We start from the raw sequence: 14340 nt of genomic DNA on the forward strand, positions 1-14340 counted from the left end.
AGGATTAAATAATCGCAGGCAGGTGAAGCGCCTGGAACATTCTCCAGTGCGTAGTAAGCTGTTGCTGGTGATAGAGTGGTGGTGCTGGCCTTGGGGGTCCCACTGGCCAGAGTCTGCCAAGCTCAGGGCACCTGGGTGCTACTTGTCTGCTTTGGATGTGCCCAAGACCAGGATCTTTGTCGTCCACCGAGTTGGATTGTGTCTTAACCAGTCCTGAGAGGCTGGAGTGACATCACCTTCCTGAGATGGAGAAGGGAACCGAGACACATTAGGAGCCCCGTGGCGCGGCAGGGCAGTGCTGGCCTGTCAGGCCCACAACCCAGAACCCAGGCGGGGTCGAGGTGGTTGTGTCAGGTGGGTGGGGCGTAGAGCTCCTGGGCCTCCCCAAGGGCAGCAGCTCTGAAGCCAGGCCTGGATTTGGACCAGCTTGTTTCCTACTTTGTGACTGTTGCTCCTCTCCCAAGTCTCAGTGTCTTGGTCTGTAAAATGGGGGTGACTGTCACCCCCTCAGCAGGTCCCTGGGAAGAGGTAAGGTCAGCTGCCCCCTATGCAGTGCCTGGCCCTCATACCGCGAGTGCTTGGGTCGTGGCTGGCTTGCATGGATGGGTAAACAGACCAGGAGGACAACTCATGCCCAGCTCAGTCAGGGCTGGCCTGAGGACACTTAACACCAGACACGCAAGTGGTGACTGTGGCAAGAACTAGTTTAATGGTTGATGTGGGTAGGGAGAAGGGCCTTCCCAGCGACCTAGAAATCCATGTCCTCGACCAGGTCCTGGAGATAGGCCTTGTACTGGTCTCCCGTGAGGGAGAGCGGGTGGCTGTGGGAAATGTGCAGGTCCACCGTGTTCTCCAGTGAGGAGGCACCCCCTACCCGCGCCATGTCCAGCAGGGCCCTGAGGCACGTGGGAACGACCTGCAGGAGGTGGGGGAGAAATACAATCAGGGGAAGAACCTAACGCTATGCACTGTAGGGAGTGCGGTTAGGTGGACTACTACTCCCAGCAGCCCCACCACAACCCAGCATGAACCGCTAGACCCAGCGCTGCTGGGAGTTGCAGTTGTCCCATATTCACAATTGTGGGAGGCCATAGCAGGTTTGTAGGGCTGAGGCTGCTGCAGGGTTCCCAGAAGCTTGGGCTGAGCAGCTTGTCGGGACTCCTGGGAGCTGTAGTTCTCACAGAGGCTGCCGGGACTTGTAGTCCACCGACTCCTACATGGTTTTAAGAGCCCAAAACAGGCTAGGAATGGGAGAGAGAGGTGTGAGGCCATGAGGACACCCAAAAGCTCCTGGGAATGAGGGATGGTAGTTGCAGTTTCTCAGAGGGGCTTTGGGAATTGTAGTTCCTAGAACAGTCTATTCCTGTGGAAACTCCACCCCGTGGCTCCAGGAACCCAGGCTACAGGCACCTTGACCATCACAAGCTTCTTGGTCCATGGCTGGCTTTGGGGCCATGACTCCCCCATGCAGAACCAGAGGGTGTAGCGTGGTGAGCGTCCACTTCCTTCGATGAAGGCGATCAGATCTGGGGGCCCAGGAGCCTCGTCAGAGATGAGAAGTCCTCAACTCATCCTCCCCCTAAAACCTGAGTAAAACCCTAACTTCTCCCCCGACTTAAAGGCCCAACACAACTCTGCCATCACGACCAGGGGGCTGCGGACTTGGGAGAAGTCCCCACAATTCTGGCACAAACATAAACATTCTTCCTCCCTCTGCCCCTCCCATCAGGGTAGGATTGGAAGATCTGTCCCCTCCCCACCCAGAGCCTCAGCACTAAGGATGAGGTGACAGGCCCAGGAGGGGGCTCAGCTCTTCCAAGGATGCAGTGACTCTGGGACAGATGGTGGTTTCCAGTCGCTGCTCTTTGACTCATTACGGCCACAATGTCTGATAAGCAGCCATTAGCCACCACAGCTGTTAAAATTGTAATTAATTAAAATGCAAAAAAATGTAGAAACTCACTTCCTCAGTTGCGCTGACCACATCTGAGTACTTAGTGGAGACATGTGGCTAGTGGACACCGTACTGTACAGTACAAAGGAAACTGTTGGCTAGCCACGCCCTAGGGGAGACCTGCGTCTGTCCAGCCACCATGCTAATTGGTGATAATGACGACTGGCAACTGGTTCCTGGAGTACCCTTTGTGCAGCGGGCGCTGCCTCCCACCAGCTCTAGGTAGGTAGAGGAGAGAGACAGCCCCCTGGACCTGACAGGCCAGAGCAGTCCCATCCTTTGCTCCAGGTTAAACAGCAGGCAGAGCCGCAGGACCTGACAGGCCCGATGTGAGCTCTTCAGCACCTGGCCCTGCTCTCTCCACAGCGGCGCTGAGACCCCACCCTGCTCACCTGCCACGAAGGGCTTCAGGTCGAACACGCCTCCTTCCCTGTCCTTGGGGACCTCGCCATCAGGCCCTTGACCGCTGGTGGGGAGAAGCTCCTCACCCATGGCCCAGTAGGTGTGGCAGTGCCCCAGCCTCTGGGCCCAGAGCCACTGCCCTGCCCTCCACAGAGCTAGGCCCCCGCCGAGGGAGCTCAGCACACGCTTTACGAAGTCCGTCACGGCCCTGTCTGTCAGGGACACTCCAGGGTCTGGCAGTGTGATGCGCTGCCCAGGCAGTGCCTTGTCTCCTGCTTCTGACCCCACCAGCCGCAGGCCCCTTGGGCAGAAGATGGTCTGCTGGAAGACTTGGCGGCCCCGGTAGAAGGCAGTCACCTCGAACTCCCATGCTGAGCAGCAGCGGCAGCAATGTGAAAGTGGAGAGAGGTTGAGAGAGTGTGAGGGGGCCCACCGCCCCAGTCCCGCTCACCCCATGGCAGGCACTCACCTTCCTCAGGAACCAGGAGCTGCCTAAGTGGGTTTTCAGGGGGTTCTGAGTTTGGGCAGGGAGCAGGAATGTCTAAGCTGGGGCTCAGCAAGAGCTCGGGGGGCTGTTGAGTGGCCATGGCTAGGCTCAAATGCCCCTCATTTGGGCCTGGGACCAAGGCCATGTCACTCAGTAACTCCTCTAGAATGTCTTCCTGGAGAGAAAAAAAGGACCTGGGTATTTCTGTAGCATTTTCTGGAGACTTCCCATGGACTAGGCCTTGTGCTTGGCAGTGTGGGGACCCAGAGACAGGACAGGCCTGCGCTTTGCTCTTTAGGGGCTTCCAGTCTAGGGGAGAAGCAGCCGTGGGCACTACGATGGCCTGAGCAGAATAGCTAGTTCCAGCCTCAGGATCTGGCTCCATGCAGGCAAGACCTGGGCAGAGAAAGCTGGGCAGAACTTCAGTGGGGACTTTCCCTGGCACAGACATCAACAAGATCAAGGGCGGGGAGTTTCTAAGTTCCCAAAGAAGCTGGAAAATGAGGAAAGCAAGGAAAGGTGTGTTAAGGCCTCGAATGTCTGGCGATAACTGAACTTTTTCCTGTGGGTGCTGGGAAGCCATGGGTAGGCAAGCAGGGGAAGGGTGGGGTCAGTTCTGGGTCAGGCCAGGGGGGAGGCTTGGGCCGTGGCCCAAGGGGACGATGAGGCCTGAACGGCTCTGTGGGGACGCAGAGAGGAGATGGAGCCGACCCAGGGCAGCTGGGTTGGGCGTGTTCTTACCTGGGTATCGGAGGTACTGCATCTGCCATCGGTTTCTGGAGAGGTGTCCAGCTCAGGATAGTCCCCAATTCCTGTCGAGAAAGGTGGTGAGTGGAGAAGGGGTGCTGGGGACTCTGGAAATCCCATCCCTCCGTGAGAAGCCCCACTTCCAGCACACCTGAGGACACAAACTCATAGATCTTGTGTGGGTCATGGGGATCCCTGCTCCGGTCCTCTGCTAAACGCAACACTTCTTTCCGGTTCAAGGCAGACCTGAAATTCCTCTTCCAGGTCGGCAGGTCAGGCTTATCCTTCCCAGGAGTATAAGCACCGCTGGCCTGGGCCCAGGCCTGGGGGACCGGGATAGTGGGGAGGATGAGTTAGATACCGTCCCAGGAGCCCTGACCCACCTCCTCTCATCCTGACGTTGTCCTCTCCCCTGGCACCTGCTAACACCACACAGTTCCATCCCTAAACTTCCATTCTCTGTACCCCAAGTTCCCCCTACCTCCACCTTTTAAAACCTTTTTCTAAGCAAGCCTCCCAGGTCCTACTGCGTGTCTAACTCTGCCACTGACCGCCCACCCCACTCTTTTTAGCACCGCTGGTGTATCTTAATACGGTGGTAAGTAACCGAAGCTTGGAGCCCCGTCTGGCCTCTGATGTTCCAAGACCGGTTCTCCCAGAATTCTATATCCAAGAGCCCCGCCCCCACCGAGCCCTGAACCCCTAGGATGCATTTCCTTCACGTTCTAACGCCACTTTCCCGGTTCCAGTCCCTGAACCCGGCCCCTCCCACTCTGCCAGCTCTCCTGCTACCTCTCCCCGTCCCAGTCTAACTTCACCCACCCCTACCTGCCCGCTCGAGCGAGGGCCCGCCCCTTGTGCTAACCCCGCCTTCTCGGTCCAGTGCCCTCGGAGTCCGCCCCGCCCCTTGTTTGCCGAGTCTCGGCTCCCGCGCACCTGGAAGATGCCGAAGTCCTGCTGCTGGGCATCGTGCCGCAAGCCGTGCTTCCAGGGGATGCGAAAGCGCGTGTGGCTCTCGTTCAGCCAGGCCACTCCCTCCAGCTTCCCACTGTCCAGCTGAGACACCAGCCAGGGCAGGATCCGCGGCTTTGGGGTAGCCATGGTCCGGCCTGCGCACAGAGGACAGTTCCTGGGCGCCGGCGGCCCGAGGATTCCACACCCAGGCAGTCCTCTCACGGGGCCATGGCGCAGGTCCCTCCCTGTATTTCCTTGGGGTACTAAAGGGCTTCCTCCCATCCTCCAGAGGGGCTCCCCAATTCAGCGAGGATTCTCTCCTAAATCCATTTTAGACCCCGCCTCGTCTCCCCAGCCTCTGTGCAGACCCTCTGCCCCCTCAATTCCGCCAACGTAGACCCTTCCCTCTTCCACTGTAAACCCCTCCCTTCCCATCACGCAATACAGGTACCCCCACCTTCAAGGTGGAACCTTCCAGCAGACGCTACTCCCGTCAGGCCTCTATCTCTCTCACAACTCCATGCAGACCCCTTCTACACTTCCACCACTTAGATCCCTTCACCCATTTCCACCGCAGACCATCCCCCCATCCACAACACCCCCAGACAGCCTCCCTCCTCCCGGCCATGTCCCGCTCTCCATCTGCAGAGTCCACCCTTCTCTCGCCTAGATCCGCCAGCGGAGACGCCTCCTCTCTCCCCCTCCCCCTTTTTCCTGTTTGTTTTTTTCACGCTGGCCTTTATTCTCCCCTCTGTGCTTCACTTTCCCCAGGGTGCACAACTCCCCCCACACACCCCCATCCCCTCGCCGCTATCGTGGCTGACCAATCCTTTCCCCCGTTCCAGTCTGGGACGCCACCAACTCCCCAGCTCTTCCGTGTTACCTACCTAGGGGGCAGGGGAGCGCGGGGTGCTAGGGCTCACCCGTGTTTGGGGTGGTAGCTTTCGATCTCGCAGCGGCACACCCCTCTTCCCGTCAGCTGAGCTTTGGAGCGACAGAGCTTTCTTTTCTACTGCTTTACTGAAATAAAAATCACTTCGTCCTCATTCGGGTGACAAACTCCAAAGAGGCGACACCCAGAGCCCGGACCTCCCGCCTCTCCATGTCCTTTTCAGGCCTTCCGGCCACAGGCATGCTGGGAACGTCCCTCCAAAATTCCGCTGGCACCCAGTGCTCCGCCCCCTCGACGTTTGGGCCGTCCCCAGCCCGGCCCAGTGCGCAGGCGCGGGAAAGTCAAACTACAGGAAAGTTCTTACACGAGTTTAGGGAAGGAGGCTGCGGCGGGGCCCGGCACCAGGTGAGCAGGGTGTTAGTGAATGCTGGGGTGAGGAGGGAAGAGGAGGGGCCGGGCTCCAGGTGCGGGCACCCCAGTCCCGCTTGTGTGGCATCCAAGCGTCCGGGACCCCCAATAGTGCAGCCTCGGACTGGAACTACAGGTCCCGGCAGGCTGCGCGGCGAACGAATACAGACGGAGCGCAGTGTTTGCCATGAAGCCTTCTGGGATTGGTGGTTCCCAACCCCCAGCGGATTTAGTAGCCTGGCTTACACTTTGAGAATCCAGAAGTCGAAGCCTCAAGCACCCTTCTCTCTTGGGGACCTAGAGGCCTGAGGCACAATCCCCTTCTGCTACTCAAGAGTTCAGACCCCCAACCCCCTCTTTCCTTCGATCCAAGAATCCGCGTCCCCAGCCTCCTCCTCTGCCAGGACCGAGGAGTCTTCGTCCTCATCCCTCTTCTCGCCCTGGGGACTCAGCAGTCTGAATCCCGATACCCCAGTTCCCCTAAGGGACCTAGGAGTCCAGATCTTCAGCCACTTCTTCCCTTGGGGACTCACAAGTCCTGGACCCCTCCTCATTCATGGCAAGGAATTTGGACCCCAAGCCTTTACTTGCCACTGAGCCCTGGAGTCCATCCCTCAACCCCCTCTCTCACAGGTGCTCCCATGGCGGGCTCGGAAGACCTGGGGCTCCGGGAGGACACGCTGAGGGTCCTAGCTGCCTTCCTTAGGCGGGGTGACACTGCCAGGTCCCCCATTCCGACCCCACCCAGGTAGGAGGAGGTGCCCTCAATTCCTCGGGGGCCTGCCTGTGGGGTGGCCTCTCTGACAGTTGCTCCTGGTTTCAGTCTTTCTCCTTTCCCCTCTCGTCTTATCTAGCTCTATTTCTTGTCCCTGGGGTTGTAGGGAGAGGTCCTCAGTGGGAGAAAAAAGAGACTGCTTGCATGAGATTTCTGAGGTCACTCTCTGAGGTCCCCTTCCCCAGGAACCCTACCCAGGAGGAGCCGACAGACTTCCTGAGCCGCCTTCGCAGATGTCTTCCCTGCTCCCTGGGGCAAGAAGCAGTTCCCCCTGAGTACCCCCGGCCTTGCTCCCTGCCCCTCCAGCCCTGCTATGGTTCAGAGCCTGGTAAGAGATTTTCCTAGATGACTGGTGAGCTGGCAGGGCCGGGAGCTTTGGTTCCTAAAGTACAGACAGGATAAGGACCTAGGTCAGGGTCACTCAGCTAAGGGGGTAGGTAGCTGTGCGGCATCTTCAGCACCTCCCCTCACCATTCTATCCCCTCCCCTGCCCCCGCCAATCCCAGTTAAATTTCTATCTGTCAATTTTGTGAGCAGGCTTCAGAAGTGCTGTTTGTCCCTTTCTATTTGTTATCTCCTTATCTGCCCCTGAGATTTTTGTAGCCACCAGTACCCCCAATAGGTAGGTAGGAGACCTGGTTTTCAATCACAACTCCCTGGTCATTTGATACATGACTCAGAAAATCCTTTTCTTCCTGTGCATCTAAAACAGGCATGGGGTTAGGGGTGGAGGATGAGAGTCATTGGACTTGATCAAGAGTGACCCACAGCTTTCCTCTCATATGTGAGCCTGGACAAACTAGTCGTGGCTCCTGGGAAGTGCTAGTTTGCAAAGGATTGCTCAGCTGGAGAGGAAAATTCTGTGATCGGTTGATGATTCCGGAAATGGGCGAGGTGGGCTTCCATGTGTTTGCCTTCCTTGGATGAGATAACCTTCAAGGTCCCTTTCAGCTCTAACATTCTAAGTCCAAATCGGACACGATAAAGTGGAAAGTACAAGGGTCTTTTGCCAACTGTGTTCCCTGGGCCTAACTTAACCCCGTCATGAAATGGAAATCGTCGCTACCTGGCGAGGTGGTTGGGAAGAGAGACCCATACCTTTCTGATGTCCGGGAGACCTGACACTGGCTCTTTTCACCCCAGGCCCAGCTACTCCAGACTTCTATGCCCTGGTGGCCCAGCGGCTGGAACAGCTGGTTCAAGAGCAACTGCGATCCCCACCTAGCCCAGGTGAGGTGCAGGAGGACCCCGGAGAAGGGTGAAGGTAGAAGGGTCTCCAGGGTTCTGTACTCAGCCAAATTCTATTCTGTCCCCCAGAGTTACAGGGTCCCCCACCCACAGAGAAGGAAGCCCTGCTGCGGAGGCTGGTGGCCTTGCTGGAGGAGGAGGCAGAAGACATCAATCAGAAGGTGACAGTCAGTCTGCTCCATCCCTTAACTAGGATAGGAATTGCTGGCTGATTGGGCACTGGGATCAGAAGCTGGATCTGCATTCTCATTGGATGGTCAGGTGGGGCAAGGGTGGGACAGGGCTTTCATAAAGGGTCGAGTGACAGGCATGCCAGGGCAGGGCAGTACTTTAAATGACAGGCTTTCATCACTTGTTCAAGGGGCCTGGTTTAAGGCAGGGAGTGTGGCCATCACCATGACCTAGGAAAGAAATTGGGACCAGTTGAGGACAGAAGGAAGTGTGTGGCGGTGGGAGGGGAAGGTGCTTTGGAGAAGGCTGTGTAATCTGAAGCCCTGATTGACTCTGGGTGCACAGAGGAGAATGTGGAGGAAGTGGACTGCGGAGGTGTGGTGTGTGCCTCTGTACTAGAATACGATTGGTTCAGGAATTTGGCAAAGTGTATGGTCCTGTGATATTAATCGTATGGTGGTAGGCAAGGTTGTCATAGACACTGGCCTGTCCTCCTGGGCTGTCAGGGAACCATGCCTGGGGTGTGGCTAGATTAACATTCTAGAACTTAAAGTAAAGCTTGGCCCTCATTGGCTGTGGAGGGCTCCGCAGGGGTGTGGCTTAGCTTTTTGGGTTCTTGCCTCCCGCATCCTGGCAGCAGCAGGGACCAACCTGGGTTATGATTGGCTGATGTGATGGATAGGGGCGTGGCTTAGAGAGTAAGTCTCTAGAACTTCCTTGACCCAGAAAGCCATGCCTTCAAGCCTCCTCTTCTGAGGCGGACGGTGCCTTTTCTCCTTCCCGCCCCACAGCTGGCCTCGGACCCTGCCCTCCGCCGCAAGCTGGCGCGCCTCTCGGCCGGCTCCTTTGCCCGCCTAGTGGAGCTGTTCTCCAGCCGGGAGGGCAGCCCTCGCCCCAGCCGCACACGCCCGTCGTTGCCATGCCCCGGGCCCCCGCCGCCTTCCCCGGAGCCCCTGGCCCGCCTGGCCCTGGCCATGGAGCTGAGCAGACGTGTGGCCCGTCTGGGGGGCACGCTAGCTGGACTCAGCGTGGAGCACGTGCACAGCTTCACTCCCTGGATCCAGGCCCACGGGGGCTGGGTGAGCCGCCAAAGCCTGTCCGGGCCCCCCTTTACCTAATCGTAATTGTGCGTGTGTGTGTGTGGGGGGGGGGCGCTTCTTCGGTTCCCTTAAGACGTCACAGGTGTTCTCCAGACCCACCATTCACCTGTTCCGTAGGTACTGAGCACCTACTGTACACCAGGCACCACGGTGATCAGTGGGTTATTGTGAGGATTAAATGAGATCATCCTTGCAAATACTTAGAGCTTTGCGGGTATTCGGTTCCATATTATCCCGTGACTGCCTGGGCAACGCTGCCTGGCAGGTTGCCCTCCCCGGGTGTCCCCCTGCCTCACCTCTTCTGCTTCCCTGCTCTGCTCCAGTATTACCCGCAGCGAGGTCTTCCCCCACCACCTCTGCACCTCCCCATCCACTCCCCTTCCATTTTCACTGCTTTATTCCTTACGGTAGCACTCCGCACCTTCTAACAGACGGTAGAAATGACTGCTTTTACTTATTTTTCTTTGCCTTCTCCCGCCACTGACATATCAGCTTCAAAAGGCCAAGGAGTCTTACCTTGCTTGCTCACTGCATTCAGCCCAGTGCCAGGCTCAGAGTGGACTGGGCTCCAGTGTGCTGGCTGTGCGACCTTGGCAGATGCCCCGTCTCCCTGAGCACCTGTCTGTCCCCGCCCAGTGGACACCATCACTTGTTTGCCTCGTTGCTCGGGAATGCAGTCAGAGAAAGACACCTGCCAGGCCCTCAGAATGTAACCTTTGCTTCACAGAGTGGCAGGGTCTGGCCAGGTGAGGTTGAGGAGTGGGAAGGAAGGGCCAGTAGGGCAGAGCAGGAGGTCATGCTGGGACTCTGAGTAAGCCTGGAATCCCTGGAGGCCTCTGAGCAGGTGAGGGACAAGAGGAGACTTAGGTGTTAACGTGCCCCTCTGGCGGCGGCGTGGAGAACACTGCAGGGCGAGAGGGCAGAGTAGGGAGTTTGGAGGGTATGACCCCGCGAGTCCAGCCTGGAGATGAGGGTGGTTCAGACCAGTGTGGGGACCCTGGAGGATTCTGGATTTAATTCGGAGGTACAGATGACAGATTTTGCTAATGGAGTGGATGCGAGGACTGAGTGGCAGACAGGCATCAAGGATGCTGGCCTGGGCAGCTGCGAGGCTACACCCGACGTCCCCGGAGATGGAGAAGGTCTGGGTGCTGGGCGGGGACAGGGACGCTAGTTTGCAGAAGAGTCAGAGATGATTGCAGGTGGTCAAGTTAAGCAAGGGAGACCCTTTAGACCTCATAGCGAGGTGATGAGGCACAGCGGATGAAAGAACCTGGAGGTCAGCCCAGACGCTTGTCGAGTTGTAAGATTATTTCATTGAAGGAATAACAGGTGAGCTTGGCGGGGAGTTCACCAAGGATTTCAGTGGAATGATCCCATTTAAGCCCACAGCAACCTATGGGATTTGGTTATGATACTGGTTTTATGGAGGCAGCGAGGGACCGTTCCTCGTGCAGGGGATTAGAATCAGCTCTTTGACACGAAGCCTGGGCTCTTAAACCCCAGCTCTCTACCTCCCTCTCGCTGGGACTCTGTCTCCGCCCACCCCTGGGTCTCTGGCCCTCATTCTGGGTCTCTGTCTCCCCTCTCTGGTACTTTGCCTGCTCCGTCCCTGCTCTCACTGGGCTGGTGTGGGTGCGGCTGTAATTGGAAGATGCTTCCACTCATGATGCTCTGCCATTCTCCCCACAGGAGGGCATCTTGGCCGCTTCACCCGTGGACTTGAACTTGCCCCTGGACTGAAATCTTTCTCAGAAGGTGCTATGAGACTGGAACTCAGGTCCCTGAGCTTTTTGCGTGCTTCCCAAGCCCTCCCATTCCATTCAGGGGTGTGGGGTGGTGGCCACCCTCCCTGGTTTTGCCAAAAAAAAAAAAAAAAAAAAGTTTAAAAACTTTTATATTAAAAACTTTTTCAAGTATTTAGTTGTTTGTACTTTAACTTGGGAACTAAAGTTCTAAATAGGAAGTGTGATTAAAAGATTTAATTTATAAATTGAGAAAAGAGCCAATTTGGTCATTCTAGAAACGTTGATTTGGAGCGCTTATGAGTCCTTGTCACCCGAACATACAGCATATTTGAGGATGTCTGTAAATATGATTCCAGCTAATTACATTTTCCCTTTTTATTGCATGATTTAATTCTTCCAGCTAACCCTGCGTTGATGCTCACGGAGACCTTCCAGATGATTCCATAAGAAAGTTATAATCTTCCTTCCCGGGGCATCCAGCACACCACTCTCTTCTCATTTTTCTACTCCCACTGCTCCTTCTGAACCTTTCTTGCCTCTTCCTCCTCATCTACCTGTAGACTTAGGGTGTGTCACCTTTTTAAGGCAATAGTCCCTTTCACAGAGTTATGTTTGTAAATACACACGATGAAATGTATAGGATTACGAGGGAAACCAATTACAGCTGTTCTTCGTTATGCACAGGTTCCAGATTTGCAAATTTGCATATGCACTAACATTTACGTATAATCCCCAGATTATTACCCATGCAACTTTCACGGTCCTTGTGGCCACGCATGTGGGCAGAGCAGCAAAAGATTCGACTCACCTGATGTGCGCCTTCTTGGCTGAGGTTGACCAAGGCGACACTGCGCCTTCTCGCTTCGGTTCTCATACCACGTGTCCTGTCCACAGTCTATTTAGTGCCCTGTTTTTCTGCTTTCTGTGATTTTCATAGCAATTTTGCTGTTGAAAAGGCCTTGAGCATAGTACCAAATTGCTGTCCACTGTCCCGAAGTGCAGGAAGGCTGTCTTGTTTCCTGGTTGGATAAGCTTCATTCAGGCATGAGATATTGTGCTCTTGGCTGTGACTCCATTGCACGTGATTCAACAACGTATATTAAATAAGGTACTTTTAAACAGAAACACAAAATAAGGTGATGTATCGGTGGGTTGACAAAAGTGTGGTAATGACACTCACGGAAACCTGAGCCCTTATTTCGCCAGGAACAATGGCTCAGTATTTGCTAAGTCAGTGTTGGCAGTGACCTTAGAGAACATAGCTACCACGAATAATAAGAACTGACTGTATGTTGAAATAAGGTTTTCAACATTAATGTAAAAACGAGTGGCATATTAATAGGTGTGCCTCTTCATTAACACGCTAGAAAGACCTAGAATGGGTCTAATGTCCACGTTTCTAAACAGAGCAGGAAGGACTCTTTCAGATATATCAGCTCTTGCCGTTTCGCTGTGTAACAAATCACACCATCATAGCGGCTCACAATGCACATTTATTAACCACAGTTTCTGTGGGCGCGGAGATGTTGGTGCAGCTTAGCGGGGTGCTCTGTTCAGAGTGCAGTCAGGGTCTCAGCTTCCAGCTCATCAGAAGCTTAGGGTCCTCTTTCCACCACTCATGGTTGTTGGCAGAATTCTTGTCCTCGTACCCATGGGACTCATGGCAGTGGGCCAGCAGGAGAGCCACTGTGGCCTTTGAGAAGACCTCAGTTCCTTTGAAGGAGGGAGTCCCACCTGATTAAGTCAAGCCCGGTTAGAAATATCTCCCTTCTCATTTATTTTAAAGTTAACTGATTGGGGCCTTAATGACATCTGCAAAGTCAATTCACCCTTGCCACATAAGGTAATTTAATCAAGGCTGTGACATTCATCTCCTTTGTTGTATAACCCAACCCACTGCTTGGTATATAACACTAGTAGGGGCCAAAATTGTAAGGGCCACCTTAGAATTCTGCCCACCATGCGCCTGTCTGTAAAAACCATCATGTGACATGCAAGCATCTGTGACTTATGCTGGAGACCAGACCACAGAAGCTAATCCTAGGATCTTTGATGTGCTGCCAAATTCTTAATTGAAAGAAGGACCAAGTTCCAGTGTAGTGACAGATTAATTTTCTACCACCCTAGCTCATTTCACTTTGACCTAAGTCAAAAACAAGGACTAGATTTGTGTGCTTTTCTTAAATTTTTTATTTTTTTAAAATTTATTTATTTAGTTTCAAGTTTTGTGCTTCCAATCACAGTGCTAATCACGCCAACTCCTTCATGATCTTGTCCGTTCTGTGGCTCCTGACCTAATGTAACACTGGCCAACAAAAATAGGATACAAGAACCATATATGGTATTTAGAATCCACTAGTAGCCCCGTTAAAGCAAAGTCAAAAGAAATATGTCAATTAATTTTAATAATAATCTGTTATTAACCCCATTTATCCAAAATAGAATCATTTCAACATATGTTCAATTTTTTTTTTTTTTTTTTTTTTTTAATGCCTACAGCACCTGGTCTTCCTGGGTGGTCTCCCTACTAATCAGGCCTGACCCTGCCTAGCTTCCGAGATCAGACAGGATCGGGCTGGTGTAGGGTGGCATGGCCGTAGACAAGATGTGTTCAATATTAAAAATATTAATGAGATGTTGCTAATTCTTTCTACGTGAAGTATTCAAAATCCAGCGTAGGTTTTACGCTCACAGCACATCTCAGTTCAGACTTGTCACGGTCCATGACTCAGTTGCCCTATATGGTGAGTGTCTGCCACTTGGGAAATGCAGAATTTGATGTTGACAACTCCCCCACTTCTGACTCCAGCTCAGACTTCTCCCCTGAACTCCATACCCATGTATCCCCAGCCCAGTGGCATCTCCTTTTCAGTGACATTAGGTCATTCCTTAGTGTTGCAGAAATAGTTTGTTACATTTTTTCAAAATAGTCTTCGTTCTTAGTAGCAGCACGGGGCAAAAATAATTGAATTGATCAGGTCAAAATATAGCTCTTGGACATAAAAAAAAAAATGAATAAAAATCCTTGCTGAAACATTTGGGAAAATAGCAAAAATGAAAACAAAACAAAAATCTTCTTTAAAACCCATACAACATACAGTGTAGGGGTCAAGATATGGGCTCTTATGTTTAATCGGACTTTATCCAATTTTTAAATTTCTGCTCTTAAAAATACAACATTAAGAAAATGAAAAGATAGATCACGGATTGGGAGAAAATATTCAAGGTAGCTATAACTGACAGAGACCTATATCCAGAATGTATGAAGAACACTTGAGAGTTTGTGAATAAGAAAACATCGTTTGTAAAAATAGGCAAAAGACTTGAACAGACACCTGATAAGAGAAGATATACAAATGGCCAATAAGCACATGAAAAGACGGTCAACATTAGTGGTCAGAGCAAGGCAAACGACAAACACAACATAACTTTTCATACTTACCAAACTGGTGAA

General features: G+C 53.5%; 2 protein-coding genes across 7 annotated transcripts; one reads left to right on the forward strand and one right to left on the reverse strand.

The window, feature by feature from the left end:
* Positions 1-686: 686 nt before the first annotated feature.
* IRF3 (interferon regulatory factor 3) lies at positions 687-5665 on the reverse strand. Of its 6 annotated transcripts, none has more exons than XM_036231820.1 (8): positions 5432-5665; positions 4527-4699; positions 3742-3913; positions 3585-3655; positions 2826-3018; positions 2347-2727; positions 1411-1526; positions 687-916 (listed from the first exon to the last, which is right to left on the reverse strand). In XM_036231820.1, the coding sequence occupies exons 2-8, from the start codon at positions 4689-4691 to the stop codon at positions 749-751; spliced, it is 1266 nt and encodes a 421-aa protein (XP_036087713.1). In that variant the 5' UTR covers positions 4692-4699; positions 5432-5665; the 3' UTR covers positions 687-748. The 6 variants fall into 6 exon arrangements, 5 of the variants coding, with proteins under 5 accessions (XP_036087713.1, XP_036087714.1, XP_015977868.2 ...); XR_001594135.2 differs by having other exon boundaries at positions 800-916; positions 1077-1526; XM_036231821.1 differs by lacking the exon at positions 1411-1526.
* Positions 5666-5713: 48 nt separating this feature from the next.
* On the forward strand, positions 5714-11057 carry BCL2L12 (BCL2 like 12). Its single transcript, XM_016122384.2, has 7 exons — positions 5714-5841; positions 6478-6592; positions 6805-6947; positions 7763-7849; positions 7937-8028; positions 8830-9117; positions 10831-11057. Exons 2-7 carry the CDS (start codon positions 6486-6488, stop codon positions 10879-10881), a joined length of 768 nt encoding a protein of 255 aa, XP_015977870.1. The 5' UTR covers positions 5714-5841; positions 6478-6485; the 3' UTR covers positions 10882-11057.
* The last annotated feature ends 3283 nt before the right edge of the window (positions 11058-14340 follow it).

The sequence above is a fragment of the Rousettus aegyptiacus genome, unplaced genomic scaffold, assembly GCF_014176215.1.
Source record: "Rousettus aegyptiacus isolate mRouAeg1 unplaced genomic scaffold, mRouAeg1.p scaffold_m13_p_14, whole genome shotgun sequence".
Lineage (NCBI taxonomy): Eukaryota > Metazoa > Chordata > Mammalia > Chiroptera > Pteropodidae > Rousettus > Rousettus aegyptiacus.